The 17,548-nt window shown below is 37.1% G+C and overlaps 2 protein-coding genes across 3 annotated transcripts; both read right to left on the reverse strand.

Annotated features, from left to right (window-relative positions):
- Positions 1-41: 41 nt before the first annotated feature.
- Positions 42-2,384, reverse strand: c8h22orf15 (chromosome 8 C22orf15 homolog). Of its 2 annotated transcripts, XM_039679809.2 has the most exons (5): positions 2,301-2,384; positions 1,796-1,882; positions 1,399-1,521; positions 1,246-1,317; positions 42-948 (listed from the first exon to the last, which is right to left on the reverse strand). In XM_039679809.2, the coding sequence occupies exons 1-5, from the start codon at positions 2,323-2,325 to the stop codon at positions 812-814; spliced, it is 444 nt and encodes a 147-aa protein (XP_039535743.2). In that variant the 5' UTR covers positions 2,326-2,384; the 3' UTR covers positions 42-811. The 2 variants fall into 2 exon arrangements, with proteins under 2 accessions (XP_039535743.2, XP_039535754.2); XM_039679820.2 differs by lacking the exon at positions 1,246-1,317.
- A 4,048-nt stretch (positions 2,385-6,432) lies between these two features.
- adora2aa (adenosine A2a receptor a) lies at positions 6,433-17,345 on the reverse strand. The gene is made up of 4 exons (XM_089119551.1): positions 17,060-17,345; positions 12,493-12,649; positions 11,919-12,367; positions 6,433-7,592 (listed from the first exon to the last, which is right to left on the reverse strand). The coding sequence occupies exons 2-4, from the start codon at positions 12,517-12,519 to the stop codon at positions 6,590-6,592; spliced, it is 1,479 nt and encodes a 492-aa protein (XP_088975677.1). The 5' UTR covers positions 12,520-12,649; positions 17,060-17,345; the 3' UTR covers positions 6,433-6,589.
- Positions 17,346-17,548: the final 203 nt, after the last annotated feature.

Raw genomic sequence — 17,548 nt, forward strand, 5'->3', positions numbered from 1 at the left:
ACAATGGCCCTCCAGGACTGAAGTTGCCAATCCCTGCCCTATACTCACCATATAAGGCACTGTAGTTAAATTAAATCTTTGAAGTATAACCTGGTATAATGACAATGAAATTTTACACAACTGGTTTAATTCATCTTTTTTTTTTTTTTTTAGTTTATTTGATAGGAACAATGTACAAGTACACCAAATGATTCTCTGATAAGAACCAGAAGATGCTTAATCATACATATCTTTCGACCTGTAGCCTAGTCCCTAAGGCCTAACATGTTTGACATTGCAGAAAAACTACCATGCCAACTAAGAACCTTTTGACTAAAATCTTTATTAGTTTCAGTGATATTTATTCATTCTAATTCTAATTTAGTTTTTATTGAATTTTTCCCAACAAACTCTGTTTAGTCTGTTTTTTGGGAAGGTTACAAGAAAATAATTTTAGAAATAAAAACAATTAAAGATATTGACATTTTAACATAAATTGGTTATTTTTTTGTTGTTTAAGGTAGCTTTAAGAAAGAAAAAACTACTTGCAAAATAGTTAAATAATTTACATGGGTTTGATTCAGATTCAGCTAGATGGTCAGTTTACACCCAAGATGGTGCCCTCTGACTCGGATCAACTTACCCCTTGAAAAAAGAACATCTTTTTTATAATAAACCATTTTTAGAACCCGCTTCGCCATAGATATATTCAAATAATCTGCAATATTTACTTTTTATGATATAAATGATATAACAGAGTAGTAACACAATGACTTCTATTAATACAATTTTGGCAACAGTGTTTAACACATGGAAATAGCCCGAGTTTTTTTCAGCTCCGAGGTGTTGTGATGGCTTTCTTAAAGTTCATCACAGATTTGATGCGGTTTTGACTGACTCCTCCCCTTTTAGATGCTCCACCCTTTCTATCCTTCTCCTTTGAAGGATTTGATAGTTTTCTCAGAATCTCTAAATTTAGAAGAAAGAAAGTTTACATTAAACAGAGAGCCAACAACTACAACAAAAAGATGTCTAATATCCCTAACAAAAATGTACCACAGTGATCACCAAAATAAATATTTCTACACATTGTGAAAACTGTTGTGATTAGTAAACATGCCAATGAATTTGTCACAAAATCAGTTTAAATAACAATACGAAGTAAAAAGGACGCAATAACTGTTTTTCTTGATACTTTGATACTTGATACTATTTCTCTGTAAACTATTGTACTCATTTTGATGAATGTGAGAATAGAGGCATTGCCTGCTAGCTCAGGGTAACTTGTGCCAAAGTCATACACTGCAGAATACTTAGGACCTTCACTGCCTTCACCTCCTGCAAGAGAACAGTGTTTTTACTGATTTTCCTCCCAGTTGTTGTGGTATCTGTTGTTGAGGTGGATAAGTGGAAACTCACGTGACACACGTAATGGAATATAGCTCTCTCTCTCCTTCAGCAAACTGCAGACGAGGTCTGTGCTCTGCGCTCTCTCTGCCAAGTTCACCAGCTCTCCCGTCCTGTCCATCAAGTCCACAGTCTCTACAGAGAAAACGTCTTTTTAAGATCTCCTTCACTAGTCTGTTTGACTTTAAATTAACCATTTGTGAGTGAGTTACTGATTTTTAGTGTTGTCTGGAGTTAAAACAAACCTCAAACTAGTAGTGGGATTTACACAGACACAACTTTTACTTCAAAACATGTGAAAATCCAGTTTAAGCTTTGAAATGATTCTTACGTTAAACTTGGACTTAAACTGAATTCATATTCCCAGTCAACCCATGTTTGACCTGAGCTGAAGCAAACTTTGATTTACCTTGGGGATCCAAATTGCATTTTTCTTTTATACAGTGGATGAAGTTTATAATCTCGCAATTTAGGTTCAGTATCTCTTCTCTTCCCTCTGTAAAAAACATATATTTGAAAACATTGAAACTGCAAAAACAAAGGAACTTTATAATTATAATATAACATACTATATAATATAAAATATAATGACAACTTTCTATTGATTAAAGAATCTGTAAAGAAAAATATAACAAAATACATTGCTTTCAACATTGATAATAAGAAAAGTTCCTCAAACACCAAATCGGCATATTAGAATTAGTTCTGAAAGATCATGTGACACTGAAGAAAATTCAGCTTTGCCATCACAGGAATACATTACATTTTAAAAATAAATTTAAAATAAAAAACAATTCATATTTCTGTTTTCCTGTATTATTGAATAAATAAATGCACCCTGTGAACATTAAAAACATAAAAGACAGACCCCAAACAGATTAATGTAACATATAAATGCTGCATCCTGCACTTACCACCAAATATCACGGTAATGAACATCACGGTCTTGAGACGCGGAGTGCTAAACTGCTCAGTATCTCGCGGCAGCCTTGGTAATGAACGAGTCTGTTCACACAGCAGGACAATAAAAGGCAATTAAATGTTGTTGACTACAGCCATACCTAGAGACAAAGCCCTGGTTTATGAGGAATGTTGAAATGTTCTGAACTACTGAATATAATTGGCAGACTAGACTCAATGTAATCAGAATTTTATCCTGCTGTGCCACCACTGAACTATGGATGAACTCCCCTCCTGTCTTACAGAAACAGCACTATATTACATGGGCTACATTATTCACTCTCTCACTCTCTTTTTCTGCCTCCCAATCTCTCTCTCTCTCTCTCTCTCACCCATGAAAGGAGAAGAGAGAAAGGGATCTTTTTATGAAGCAGGGCAGTCTGATTTGTCTCCATGGAGTTAGTACACAAGACAGACAGGTTCTTTGATACTTTGAAGTACTAGATCCATAGCCCTTTTTCCCATGACTTTAAACATAACAGTAACAGAACAGCAGCTATTTCGGTATTGACTTGAGAAAAAGTTATGTCATAAGAAATGAGTCTTGAAGGACCGATAGGTTAGCAAACTTCATTAATTTAAATGTCTGTTGGAATTTTATCCTTGTGCTCTAACTGCATGAACTCTGAGTACTTCTACTGCTGTATGTGAGATGATCCATACTCTGCTTTACTTTACTGATGCTCTCAATTATCTCTGCTGGGGAAAAAAAGTCAAGTTCTGTTTTTATCGAATCACATAATTTGATCTGTTTTTATGAGTGGTCATGACACTAATTGTTGATATAATAATTGAATAATTGTATAATAAATAATAATAAAGTTCATTTTTGAAAGTCAATGTCTGCTTTTAGTATACAAATAGATCAAATGTCAGTTTTTGTTTGTTTGTTTTTTTTTTCTTCTTCAAAATTGGGGTTTAAATAAATTATTATTCTATAACATCTTGTTTATCATCTCTGAATATATATTGGGAAAATTCACAAGTTTAGTGCAGAAAATATAGCGGCAAGCTGAAAACAAGTACATATTACACATATTAAGTACATATATGTAATACATATTATATTACAAAATAAGTATATATTACATACATATTACATATTCTTCTTTTGAACAGTCTATTAATCAAATTATGTAATCGTGCTGAAAAAAATCAGCTTTGCATCACTTTTAAAATATACTAAAAAGAAAACAGTTTTTTTTTTAAAATTGTAATAATATATAACAATATTACGTTTTTTTTTTTTTTGCTGTATATTTGTTCAAATAAATGCGGCCATGACGAGGATAAGTGCACTTCTTTTTAAAACCTTTTAAAAATGTACTAACTCCAAACTTCTGAACGGTCATTATAAAAAAAAAAAAAATACACAACACTGGCGAATAACAGCCATTGAGACACAAACAGCAACTTCACCATGACAACACAAGCTCAGTCAATAAGCCAAAATTCCAGTTAAACCCGACACTGCTTTTCTGGAAGGAAAAAAAAAATGTTATCAGTGTGTAAACATTATTTGCTTCATCAACCGTTATTTTCCACAACTTTAAATGTGATATGAAGCCCTCTATGAGCTTTATGTCAAAGATGAGACCAATCAGCCTGTTTGCTTAGCTCAATAAAAGCTAAATGTATGCCAAAGTTTATAGGCCTACATCTACACATATCCTACTCACTCACGGCACTCCCACAGTATGAGCAAATGCATATAGAGCAAATATAAATAGTGTGGAACAAACTGCTAATGTTGAATATCCAAAAGCTCCACTGGCAGACATGGAGTCGAGCCTAGGAGTCATATTGGAGTTCATTAGGTGTGAATAGCCTACTGCATTTTCGGATGCATTAACATCCCTTTGTCAGCACACAATGAGCCTTTGTTTGAAATAACACGGATGGATTAGGCTTAATGTAGCCTGTTTTTGTGTGTCAAATCTGTCAGGACCGCCAGTTGAACCATATGATTCAGTTTAATTCAGAAAATAATACATCTAGATATAGAAATCTCTTGAGATAAACTATCACAGCCTTTTAACTTGGAATCTTTTGGGACTAGGAAATAGGCTGGGAAAAATACAATGTTAGGATTCATATACGCCTTCAGCGGGTGACCGAGCACAACAGCCCAAGAGGAGGAATCTCCTGGGATGAGCACTTCATGTCTGGAGACTCCGTCTTTGGAAGGAAATTCACAATTCATTTCACAGCTTGCTCCTTAAGCTATATCACACATTGGACCAAAAACGTTTAGGCCCACTGATTACATTAATTGAATGTACCGTTTACATACTTAAGCAATATCAGACGGATGAGCAGAGAGCACTGAACAACCGTTGAATAATACATGTAGTTAATATTGAATAATATTGCCCTTTTTGCATCTGTTTTTGCTCGCCAATGACCCTCATGGCAATACTGGTTCGGTGTGGCAAATTATGATTGGGCTGTAATCAGATTTAATAGCAGCATCTTCATCTCTACAGATGCACATACAGTAATCAGGGAACTGTATATTCTCACACAGGTTACTTGACAACAGCCCTTATATGCAACTAAGTAATTGTCATTTATTCATGTGGTAGAGGAAAATCAAATGTGCCCACATTGCCGTTTCTGTGGCTTAATGCGTGCAGCAAGAATTAGCACAAAATCACAAGCATGCTTCATGAACATTGCCAGGGCAAATCTTGTTGCAACAGAATGATGATAAAAAAAATTAGATACATATTTTAACCTTTAAAGGAACAAAATAAGGCAGGAAAAGTATTTATGAGCACTCTATGATGATACAAATCAGATCAGGATCAACTGGGACGTGAGATGGGGCTGTATTTTGTCCCCATTTCTTTTCGACCTCTACACTGAGGTGGTCGTGTGAAATTTAGACCTGGACTCATCAAATATTCAATAGGGGAACCATCAACAATTTGAGATATGTGGACGATTACTGTATGTCACTCTGAAATCACTAGACTAGTTATTTTGGCCATGTTATGTGAGCTAACTAGCTAAAGTCAGAAATTTGTGGAATGGTCAGTGGAATCAGAATAGGGCACGGAAAATAACTCGCTATGTCTCTAAGGTCGCCGATAGCTAGTTAAAAGTGAAAGGATCGACTATCTTCAAATTTATGTTAAATGTCTAATATATCTAATGGTTCTCAACAAAAAGCATTGGATTTGTGCCCCTGATGATTTAAAAACAAAAATAACAAGACTCCACAATGTATATGTGGAAAGTGTCTCATAGAAAACCACAGTCAAAGAGCAATACTTAAAACCTTTCACAAAGCCTCCAAAACAACACAGCATGAGTTGCAATGCTGCATAAATACACACTCTAGCCTTATGGAATACAGTCTTGCTGGCTAACTTTCACCAACATGCTTTCCCAGTTACAATTCAACAAAATCAATGGCCTGTCAGCATTTGTGCGTGTAGAACTTTGAGCTCGTGTTTGTGTTGCAGTGCAGATGCCGAGGTTGTGTTCATGTCTGCTGGGTTCAGCGGTCAGCCGTCACAAGAAAACAAAGTGTGTTCTCCCTGTCTCTGGGGTGTGTGAACCATTGAGAATTATCTGAGAATGCTTTTTAAATTCCTGAATTTGATTTGAGGAAGCAAACAGGATGTCAAATTGTAGTTCAAATCCATCAAATCCAATTCATATCCATCCACATAGTAAAAATGAATGTACACTCTAAAAAATGCTGGGTTGTTTTAACCCAATTTTGGGTAAAATACGGACAAACCCAAACGTTGGGTTAAAAATAGAAAATTAAAAAATTTAACCAAATGCCTGGGGTTGTCCATATTTTACCCAAAATTGAGTAAAAACAACCCAGCATTTTTTAGAGTGTATTAAATTTAATGATTAAAAAAATTTGGGTTAAATGTTGTTCCACCACAGTCTTCCGTCATATATATATACTGTGTATATATATACACATTCCAACTCATGAACTGAAAAATAGACAATATTAAATCTTAAGTTTAAAAATTATATCTGATATAAAGAATTGATGTTCATTACGGATGCCCATTTCAGTCAGCCATGCTCTTTAATACATATATTTTTTAATTTTCATTAAAATCATTACAATGATAAACGGTACACACTCACTTCTGAGCTGCTACAGGCTCCACATCAATTTTAAGTCTTTAAAGAAGCAAAAATTTACATTGTCTTTCTTTCGGAGCAGCAAATAAATAATTTGAATCCATTATGCGGCCAGCATTATTTATCAGGAAACCTCAGTGAGTTCAACACAGTTGGCTGTTTGCAGGTACAGGGCTGATTTAATGTGAAGTGGTGAGGACAGGTCCTTCCCATCAGTAATGTCAAATACAGCATGCTTCCTGGACGCAACGCCCTCATTATTCCCAGTGAGCGGCGACTCTGGATGCCTTACTGCCGGATGTCTGTGGGAATTAGTGAGTTCCATAGGCAGGCTGTCTATTATGGAGTTTTCCGCGGCAACAGGTCTGTGCGTGTGGCCGGGTTCGGCACTTTCACAGCTGCTGGTGGTGCTGCTCTGCTCGGTGTAGAGGTCTCGCACCAGGCCGTTGACTTTAATCCGAAGTGAATCTGCCATGTTCGTTCGGGTTGAGGTCCGGGTGCTCCCATTGCAAGAAAGAGGCTCCCGTCTGCCCAAGATGTGATAGCGTACAATCTTCCGGAAGGTGTATCTGAACTCACGTATGCGGTAGGCGTAGATGAAAGGGTTCACGACCGAATTTGCATGCGAAAGGATTATAGCCAGGTACATGATAAGAGCGGGTGGCCGATCACACTGAGGACAAAACAGAGTGAAACAGTTGATGATGTGCAGAGGCAACCAGCACACAGCAAACAGGCCAACGATGATGGCCAGAGACTTGGCGGCATGGACCTCTTTCTGCAGGGTGGAGCGAGACTTGAGCTCGCACGGCATGGCCTTGGACTCAATGCATTTGAGTTGGTGGCGCGCAGCCATGAAGATCCGCAGGTAAATGGCCAGCATGAGAAGCAAAGGCAGCAGCACGCAGGCGAAGAAGTTGAAGTAGACCATGTAGTCCATGACCACCACCTCCTCAAACAAACACTGCATCATGCCCGGCGGGCAGTCGGTGCTGTTGATGTTGGTGCTGTTGTTGGGCTTCTTTTTGTGCCAGCCTAGCATGGGTGTTAGCCCGATGATAACAGACAGAACCCAGCAGATCGCTATGATGCCTTTGGCACGCTGGCCAGTTACTAGACTGTTGTATCTGGAAGAGAGAGAAAATCATTTGTCAGGACCACTGTCGTCAAATACGATTGACAATTCACCTTTGGCTAAGCCCCGCCCCCCTTAGTTACTGTTACATCCGTCAAACTTCATCTGGGCTCTGGTTTGGTATCAACATGGCTTATGCTGTGACAGCTCTTCCTGCTGAAATGTTATCAAACTTTTATAAAGCAGCAAATAAAGTGTCCGATAGAAGTAGGCAAAAGGGGCTGCAATATGCGTTCGAAGGCTATATTCAAGACATATACAGGTGAAACGCAAGAAACAACAAGGCATCCAAAATAGAGGCAAAAGCATAACGTTACCACTCACAGTCAAAAAATGAACCACCGCATTTCCTACTAATCGAGACGGAGGCTGGGACTAACAATATCAGGGAGCAACACTGTTCATGCAAAGCTGGGTAGGTCTCTATTCACTTCCATAATTTTTAAAGCAAACGGACTACACGGGTATAACGTTGTATTTATTAGCAGCGTGTTCTATCAACAACCGGTGTGAGAATCGAAATCACAAGCTCAAACATTATAAAACGGTCTAACTATAACTTCACAGTAAGGTTAGAAGCAAAAAAAGATGTGCTTGTTGATCTTTGCGGGGTTTAGCTGACTGAGGACGTCCATACAGTTTAATCCAAAGACGACACTTGTCAGGATTTGACTTCGCTTTTGGGAAGGAAAAAAACGGACACCCCCTTCCAACCTCTCTGGGAAACGTGTATCTGTGTTACAAATGCCAGAGGCACAACGTTTAACCATATTTTTGATAAAACTATGACGGTAATAGCCTGCCGAGACCAAAAATATGAGACGCCTGTGTTGAAAGTCAATGGAGCGCTGTGAAAAAGTGTCGGACCTCTGTGGGAGCTCGTTCTTGGCTGCGCTGTGATTGGTCAATCTACATTTTAGGGCCAAAGGCGAATTAGCACACAGATTGGCGGTGTGGCTCCGTTCTGGGCGAGAACTCCTTGCGCATTCATGCAGTCTAGCAATAACCCCCCTTAGGGGAACAGAACAGAACCAACTTGAATGTATTGCAGATATCATAAATTAGTTTTAATGACAACATAAGTAATTAGAGAATTTTAGTCTGATTCATGAGCAATCAGAATGCAAAATCCTGACTGACGAGAGAAGGAGTGGGATGGAGGAGGGTAATTAGCTCCTGAGAAACAAACTTGACTAACATTACTTGACAGAACTAACGCTACGCTTGATGTTTTTCAAATTCCCCAACGATAAATATTTGTTCCAGATTGTCTAGACTGCAAATCTAAAAGGGCCAAAGTACTAACAAAAGTAAGCAAATGACAGAATATGGCTGTAAAACTAGACACCCCTTAAAACTGTTTACATCATGCTGGAATTATGTAATTATTAGTTTCCTGAAAGTAAAAATCTTTCGTGTCTCATAATTGCGACTTTTCAGTTCGGACTTCATATCTTACATTGCAATTTTATTCCTTATATATATATTTTTTATATCTCATCTGGTGGCAAACAATTTTCTATAACTGAATAAGAGACAGACATGTACCTATTGTCTTTAAAGATTATTTATTCCCTTGCAAGGAAAGGTCAACAGTCATTCAAAGTGCCTGCAGAGTGTGACAATGAGTGGGGGGCATCCTTCCGTCTTTATAGTTGTTCCTCCCCCAAGGTTGTTTTCCTGAGGCTAAATGAAGAGATCTCTCAACCATAACTAAGATTTGTCTATCATATTAATCATATTATATCCTTGAATGGAGACCCTCTGTCTCAATCATGCACTCAGTCACACATTAACTTTTGTCAGGTCATATACAAGGACATACACATGCATAAGGTTATGCATTATGCATCGACATATTAATCTAATTACCATCATATTTCTAAGATTCTATAAATATAATTAAATGTAAACATATAGAACATTAGAACATATTAAATTGCTTCCACACTCACAATCACATCTTCATATCTCACAATGTAACCTTTTATATTCTGACTTTATATCTCAGAATTGCAATTTATATTTCATAATTGCGACTTTATATTTCAACTGCGACTTTATTATTTTGCACAATTTCTATATTCTGACTATTATCTCTCAGTTGTGATTTTAATATTTCATAAATATGCCCAGATCTCATAATTGCAACTTTGTAAAACTTGCATCTCAATATGTAGCTATTTAGTTATTTTAAACTTTATAATTGCGTTTTATTTTTTTATTACTTTAAGGCTGAAACTTCCAATAATCCAAACAGCATCTAGCCTACTTATATATTTATGTCATTTTAATATAGCCAGTATTACCTTGTTTGCTTTCTTTCTTCTTCTAGATTTTACAGAAGAATACATTTGTGAGGGAAGGTAGAGAAGATTTTTGGTCTGTCATCCACAACAATATCACACACAGATACATTTGTAGTACCATAGAAATGAATGTTAATATAACTCAAAGTAAAATCTCGAAATTATGGTAATTAATTCCGATACAACGAGAACAGAGAATTAGAACAACCTTGAAGCAACCACAGTGCTAATGATCCTAGCATCCATTCACAGTATTTCCAGCAAAATCTCCCATTGGAGCAATTTAGAAGAAAGAATGTGCTCAGAAATGTCAGCGTTTGGAACAGAAATCTATTTTCAGTCTTTTTTTGGGCCAGTGTGGGAGAACAGCTGAGTTCCTTAGCCTCTATTAGTCTCATTCTCCAGATGTGGAAGTTCAGTGAGCCACACAGAGAAAACATCCCCGTCCCCCACCCAAAACCTGCTGACAGGACGTGGACATGCACATGGTCTATCACACATCTCATTGAAAATAGCAGAACTGACCATTCCAAAACAGAATGAGACAATATTATCCCAACATTTCCTTAATCTCCTTTAGCAGATTAGCTGTCCATCCTGAATAGTGCTAATCGGCTCATCATGATGTATGAAGACTTTACGGGGAAAAAATGGCATCTGATAAAAGACTGACTGACAAAAAAACAGAAGTGGATACTTGCTAAAGGAAATCTGTACAAACTATTAGCAGAAGCATTCCAGAGTAAATCAGATTGACGAGTGGCTCAAAGACAGCCTCAAAATAAAGAGTTTTCAGATCTTGCCATGTTCTTAAATCATATTAAACCAAAAATAGGCAAGAATCTGATGTTTATTGGAAAGACACAATGTGTGCTATAATGGAATCCTAAGTTTATTTCAAATTAGTAATTTGGATCTATTTTTGCCCCGGGAAGAGTGCCATGTGTGTTCATTTCCTGAAAAGACCATCTTGCCTACTGATCCAGGCTGGTTTCCCTGCTGAAAAAAAAACAAAAACATCTTAGCAGGCCAGCCTAAGTTGGTCTATTTGTCTTAGGTAGTCTCCCAGCCTCGCCAGGCTAGTTTTAGAGAGGTTTTAGTCGTGTTTCAGGTAGACGTTTCAGTAGGGTTATGCTGGTCTAGTTGCTTTGATGTTCCAAAAAATGCTGGTCAACTAGAAAGAAAAATGCTGGTTAAGCTAGTTAACCCTTAAATGCATGAATGTTTTGCCAATCATTAAATATTCGGGAATTTTGGGTCTTTAGCGACTTGGATCTATATCTTACACGGATGGATTTAAAAATTGCATTAAAATTGCAAAATTTTGAAAGGGTTCAATTTCAGCAGATGCTTTTTACAACATCACTGTAATAGTCGGAGCTCATTTCCCCAGTACATTCAGCATCTGGTTCATTTTCGCAATCTTATTCTCAAAACTATTGTTTTGAACATCTTCAAAACCAATATTTGAATCGCTGACAGCTTCTTCACCAGATCCACCATCAAGTGACAGTGCCACTAATATCTGATTGCATACAGTACTTGCTATGCAGTAAATCGCTGAGTCATTTCAAGCTTATGTATTATGCCCAAACACATTATGAGTCAAACATAACATCATCATTGTGTATCAGACTTTGCCATTGAGGAATATAAGTGAATTGCATTTATTGAGTCTTCAGAGATTCAATTATTGTTCAACAGAAAAAATATACGGACATTATTACATACCATGGCTCGCTATTGACCCAATACACTTTTTACAAAAAGATCATTTGAAAACTGGTATTATTTTAAAAAAAAATTCTTGCATTCAAAACACATGGTAGAATATTCTAGATAACTGGTAGAAGACTTTCTCTTGAAGGCCAAAATATTTAACATTGGTGGCATGAAACTAAATATGGTCTACAGATCCAGCAAACAAAAGGAATAAAAAAGCAACTAGCTCCCTGAATTAAAATAAATATCCAAACATGAATATCCAGAAAGCAACATTCTTCACTCACCGTAACGGGATCTTGATAGCAATGTAGCGGTCAATGGCGATGGCCAGAAGACTAAATATGGAGCTCTGGGTCAGCACTAGGACGAAGCAGGCGATGAACAGACAACCATAGAATTTGGCACAGAAACCAGTGCTGATCACGATGGAGAAGGGGATAGCCAGCACACCCACTGCAATGTCCGCCACGGCCAGCGAAACAACAAAGAAGTTGGTGATGCTCTGGAGGTTGCTGTTGAGGCCCACTGCCCAGCAGACTAGCACGTTGCCCAGGATGGAGAGCAGGGCAATCAGCAGCTCCAGAATCATGTACAACACGTCAAAGACATTGTTCAGCATGGTGAGGTCTCTGGGGAAAAAGGACGATGCCTCGCCACAATGTCCATAGCTGCAGCTCGAGGCAACAGCCAACTCACGAGCCCTAGTGTCAGCCTTACCAGAAGACTGAGATGCCTTTAGAAGAATAATCAAATGTTGCGTCTGTAAAAACGATCCAGACTATTGAATCGCTAGTTGAAAATGTGCCATTAAATTTTGTAAATCATTTTTGAAAGTATTTTTACACATTAGAATTTTACCTCAGATCTTACTAAAAGACTTGGCATTAAATAAAAACGACTAAAAAAAAAAATCTGTTATGATCCCATGTCATGATGTTAAAACTTGATGGTCCAGTCCTCGTTCCATGTGTTGCTTGTCCTTCTTTCTATAACATTTAGTATTCCACTGCATTCCCTGGAGAAAGAAGAAAAGAAAATATGTCATCAACAGGAAAACAAGGCTCTGAAGTGAAGGACTGGACAAAAACAGATAAAAGTAAAAATTTTACTTTTTTGGGCATTGACAACAATATGAGGTTTAAAAATAATACTGAGTGTTGCAGCAGTATGATAAGGTTATCCCATTTCCTAAAGCCTAACAATAAAATTCTGACACTGTATCGGGATTGACTGATAACAACAGACTATTGAACTTTTCCAGAGTCAAAGCCCTTTTTTGTAATCACAAATGGCAAGCTTTTTAACACTTTGCAAGATAAAGAAACATATGTGAACACAAAAAAAAAATCTTGAGGTGGATATTCTTTATCTCAGATTTACATTTAGCAGACAGTCCAGTAGTGATAGCCAGAAGCCCTCCTTTTGTTTTGGTGTTTATGGGAAGCCATTTAGCCTGTTGCAAGTTATTTACCCTGAAGTGTTCCCACACGCTCTGTGAGGTTACTCACCTCTGAAAAATATGTGAAAACAGCTGCTCTGCTACATTTACAGCGCTTTTCAAAAATACATTACAAGCATTTTAAAACAGTAAATGTTATAATAAATAGCATTTATATTACAATCTCATTCTTGAGGGAATTCTATTTGTCCTCAATGGGTTTTTTTTATTTTTGGAAGAGAAGGAGATTTTTTATTTTAACTTTCAGGACTATACTACCAGACAACTGCAAAAAGCTTAAATACAGGGACTTTTATTTGCAACACACTGGCCTGGTTTCACCATGGCCAATCTAATCAACTAGGCAGTTGCTTCAATGCATTTAGGGCTGTGGTCCTGGTCAAGATCTCCTGAACTCCAAACTGAATGTCAGAATGGGAAAGAAAGGTGACTTTAGCAATTTAGCACAACCATTTCTAGGGTTTACAAAGAATGGTATGAAAAGGTAAAAACATCCAGTATGCGGCAATCCTGTGGGCGAAAATGCCTTGTTGATGCTAGAGGTCAGAGGTGAATGGGCAGACTGATTCAAGCTGATAGAAGAGCAACTTTGACTGAATATAACCACTCGTTACCACCGAGGTATGCAGCAAAGAATTTGTGAAGCCACAACACGCACAACCTTGAAACGGATGGGCTACAACAGCAGAAGACCCCACCAAGTACCGCTCATCTCCACTACAAATAGGAAAAAGAGGCTACAGTTTGCAAGAGCTCACCAAAATTGAACAGTTGAAGACTGGAAAAATGTTGCCTGGTCTGTTGAGTCTCGATTTTTGTTCTGACATTCAGATGGTAGAGCGAGAATTTGGCGTAAACAGAATGAGAACATGGATCCATCACGCCTTATTACCACTATGCAGGCTGGTGGTGGTGGTGTAATTGTGTGGGGATGTTTTCTTGGCACACTTTAGGCCTCTTAGTGCCAATTGGGCATCGTTCAAATGCCACGGCCTAGCTGAGCATTGTTTCTGACCATGCATAATGCACCATGTCACAAAGCTTGAATCATTTCAAATTGGTTTCTTGAACATGAGTCATGACAATGAGTTCACTGTACTAAAATGGCCCCCACAGTCACCAGATCTCAACCCAATAGAGCATCTTTGGATGTGGTGGAACGGGAGCTTCGTGTCCTGGATGTGCATCCCATAAATCTCCATCAACTGCAAGATGCTATCCTATCAATATGGGCCAACATTTCTAAAGAATGCTTTCAGCACCTTGTTGAATCAATGCCACGTAGAATTAAAGCAGTTCTGAAGGTGAAAGGGGATCAAACACAGTATTAGTATGGTGTTCCTAATAACCCTTTAGGTGATTGTATTTTAAGATATGTCAGTGCAAATTGCTTTTAGGTAAGACAACACAAATTCATTTTAGTCTGTGACTAGGCAAGCCTTATCCGTAAAACTGGGGGTAAGTCTCATGACATTTATTGACAACAGAAAAAGAACAAAAATGAACAGAATGTGAATAGATGACAAGAACTGGCCGGGGGAGGTGAAAATAATTGTACTAACAGGTGAGAAAAACATAATAAAGAAGAAGATCCTGACGCCCAGCCTCGCAGCCATTGATATGGATCTGTGAGAGTTTAGGGCTGACAATGGGACAATGGAGAAAAGGGTCTCCAAAACATAGAACCCTTTGATCAGTTTCCCAAGAAGTCTTCTGGATTCAGTGCTTTGCGTCTACAAGAAGACCGCTACTAGACAGATTGTGGGCCATAACCTCTAACAACACTAGACTCAACAGTGGACCCTTGTGGATGGATGATGGACAAGATCAGTCTACAGTCACAAACTCTATCTGGCTCCAAATCTGATTCATTCCTAACTCAACCAAATCCAAAATATCAGGGTTTGATAGCAAACCAATTCAAACATTTCAGATGAATCATTGAGACCAGCTCAGAACAAACAGATGTACTTCAGCTGTGTGTGAATGTAGGCTTTACAGCTGTTTTACTCTCCTTCCCTCAGATGATTGATAGGATCATAAAATGAAAAATGCCCCATTTCTCAGTTGAAAATCTGTTTTGATTCTCACATTCAAAGATTTATTTGCTGTTATGAAGTTAATAGTAAAATCTGGGTCAAGTTTGATATAAATGATGTTCCTAAACATCTAAAATGCTGAAATCACAACAGAAAAGCTTCAATGGCCCTTCCGGTTCTCAATCAACAAGTAAACCACATATCAGTAGAAACAAAAAGTCAATTTTACACGCACACACACACACACACATGCGTTTGTGTGTTATAACTCTGATCTAAAACAAAACTCAGATTCATAAAAATTGTATGTATAAAATAACTGGTATCTCTTGTTATGTTATTTTACCAATCATCAAATAGTGACTAGTATCTTTTTTCATTTCTCTAGTAACCATGCATTAGAATAGACAGAAGTTCTGGTAGTCCCAAGTGTCACTGGTATCAAACTGAAATCTGACAAAGATCTAGATTTTAACGATTGACTTCTGACTCATATGACTAGTATGCAAAATTGTTGATGGTACATATTTCTAAGTAATACTAATAATAATTATTAGGCTATTTCATTAACTACTTATTTTGTAGTAATTCGAAACTATACAAAAGTTACTAGCATCTACAGTATTCCAGGTTTACTAGTGCTTCATTTATTAGAAGCGAATGCCTATTTATGAGACACCGGTATTTAATATCTATACCAGCAAACACACAAAAATAACAACAGAGTGCTGAATCAACACAAAATTGTTGTTAAAGTTAACTCTCTGTGCTAATTTGTGTACAGTTTTGCTACTTACTTTATTTTTTAATACCAATGAGAGCAACAACAGAAGTGTGTGCACAAAAAAAAATTATTAAAAAACAATTATTTTTTTGAAGTGGTAAATAAAACCAAAATTCCTGGAGTAATTTGTACAAGAAATAATGGTAACACTTTGGTTTAGGGTCAAATTATTTCTATTAACTGCAGTGCGTATTAGATAATAATATTGGCGGTTTGTTTGTACTTATAAAGCACATATTAATGTCTTGTTCTGCATTACCATATTCTACATCCCTTAATCCTACCCAATAACTAGAATTAACTACCTTATAAAATATTAATAAGTAGTAATTTCATTATAAACAGTTAGTTAAAGTGATAGTTAGACCCTAATGTAAAGTGTGACCAAAATACTATTTCAGGTTTGTTTGCTTCATAAATGTGGCCTACGTTTAATTAAATGTTACTTACTGTTTCAATAATTGTTCATTTACTATAGCAAATTCAGGGTGAATATAGTTTCTATAGGTTACCATTTTTTAATTTAAACAGGTAAGTGTTTAAAGAATAAGTAACGTTACCAACTAGTAAATTTGGATTACGACTACCAGTGACTATACAAATTAAGTATTTAATAATGAATGCCAGAGTCTAATTGAAAGTGTAATCGCTGTTGAAAAATAAGTTAGTAGCCTACTTACAAGCAAGAATAAAAATACTAGTTTAAACAGTAGGCAACTTCACAACAAAATACACGATGGTTAATTTTAAGGAATAAATGTTAAAATGGCTTGCCATGAAGTGCAGTTTCATTTACACTGCTAATTTGCGCACAGACGCAATTCGGTTACAAATCGTTTTCTTCTCAAGTAATTAGTTAAAGTTAACGTTAGCTGTTTCCAAAGTTATTTAAAAATGCTAGTTGAGCTAACTTAGTTAGAGTTGTTCCTGTATTAAGTTATTTGTTTTGAAGCAAAAATACTTTGATACCTACAGAACTGCACATAGGATGAGTTTTAACTATTAGAAACAATCTCACTTGAATAATTCACTTTAATTTAAAAAGTGCAGGCAACCTGTGTACGAATATTTAAAGTAGCCTATGCCAACAAATTCGATTCATTCGAAACTTATTAGGTAGTTAGCTAATGGTTTCCAACTTACCATCAGAGTTGATAACTCCTGGAATGACTGAATCAGACAAATAAAACAAGCAGGACACCCCATGAACAAAAGATAAAACGGCAACCATCCGTAAAAGAGTCCTCAGTAGCTTACGATTCGTTAATGATTCAGTCAGCGGCGCGTTCAGGCGTCAGCTGCGAGTCGCGCGCCCTCGTATCAGCACTAAAGAATATGACAGACCCTATGTGCGCCTGCTTGACCAATCCAGAGCCGGAGGTCTGGACGAATGTTTAGATACTGATACTGCTCCTTCCTGTGATCAAGTTTCAGTGAAACAACTGAACTGCGATTACCATGTGTGAGATTAGCCTATTTGAAAGGAAATTTACAAGGCAGAATTACAGTATTCAAATTAGCTACTATTTGACGAGATTTACCAATCATTTAAAATGGAAATCTTTGTCGATATATTAACAATAATCTATAATAGACAGTTTCTCTGAGACTTAGTCCCACAATTAAGCCAGA

This window comes from Pimephales promelas, chromosome 14 (assembly GCF_988280905.1).
Source record: "Pimephales promelas chromosome 14, fPimPro1.hap1.1, whole genome shotgun sequence".
NCBI lineage: Eukaryota > Metazoa > Chordata > Actinopteri > Cypriniformes > Leuciscidae > Pimephales > Pimephales promelas.

What these genes read in the sequence shown, in the direction of transcription:
- c8h22orf15 (XM_039679809.2), bottom strand. Translation starts at nt 2,325, where the DNA reads ATGTTCATTACCGTGATATTTGGTG. An exon ending in CATTACCGTGATATTTGGTG is followed by an intron (nt 1,883 to 2,300) that starts GTAAGTGCAGGA and finishes TGTTTTTTACAG; the next exon opens with AGGGAAGAGAAGAGATACTG. An exon ending in AAGTTACCCTGAGCTAGCAG is followed by an intron (nt 949 to 1,245) that starts GCAATGCCTCTA and finishes TTCTAAATTTAG; the next exon opens with AGATTCTGAGAAAACTATCA.
- adora2aa (XM_089119551.1), bottom strand. Translation starts at nt 12,519, where the DNA reads ATGCCAAGTCTTTTAGTAAGATCTGAG. An exon ending in GTCTTTTAGTAAGATCTGAG is followed by an intron (nt 12,368 to 12,492) that starts GTAAAATTCTAA and finishes ATTCTTCTAAAG; the next exon opens with GCATCTCAGTCTTCTGGTAA. An exon ending in GCTATCAAGATCCCGTTACG is followed by an intron (nt 7,593 to 11,918) that starts GTGAGTGAAGAA and finishes TCTCTCTTCCAG; the next exon opens with ATACAACAGTCTAGTAACTG.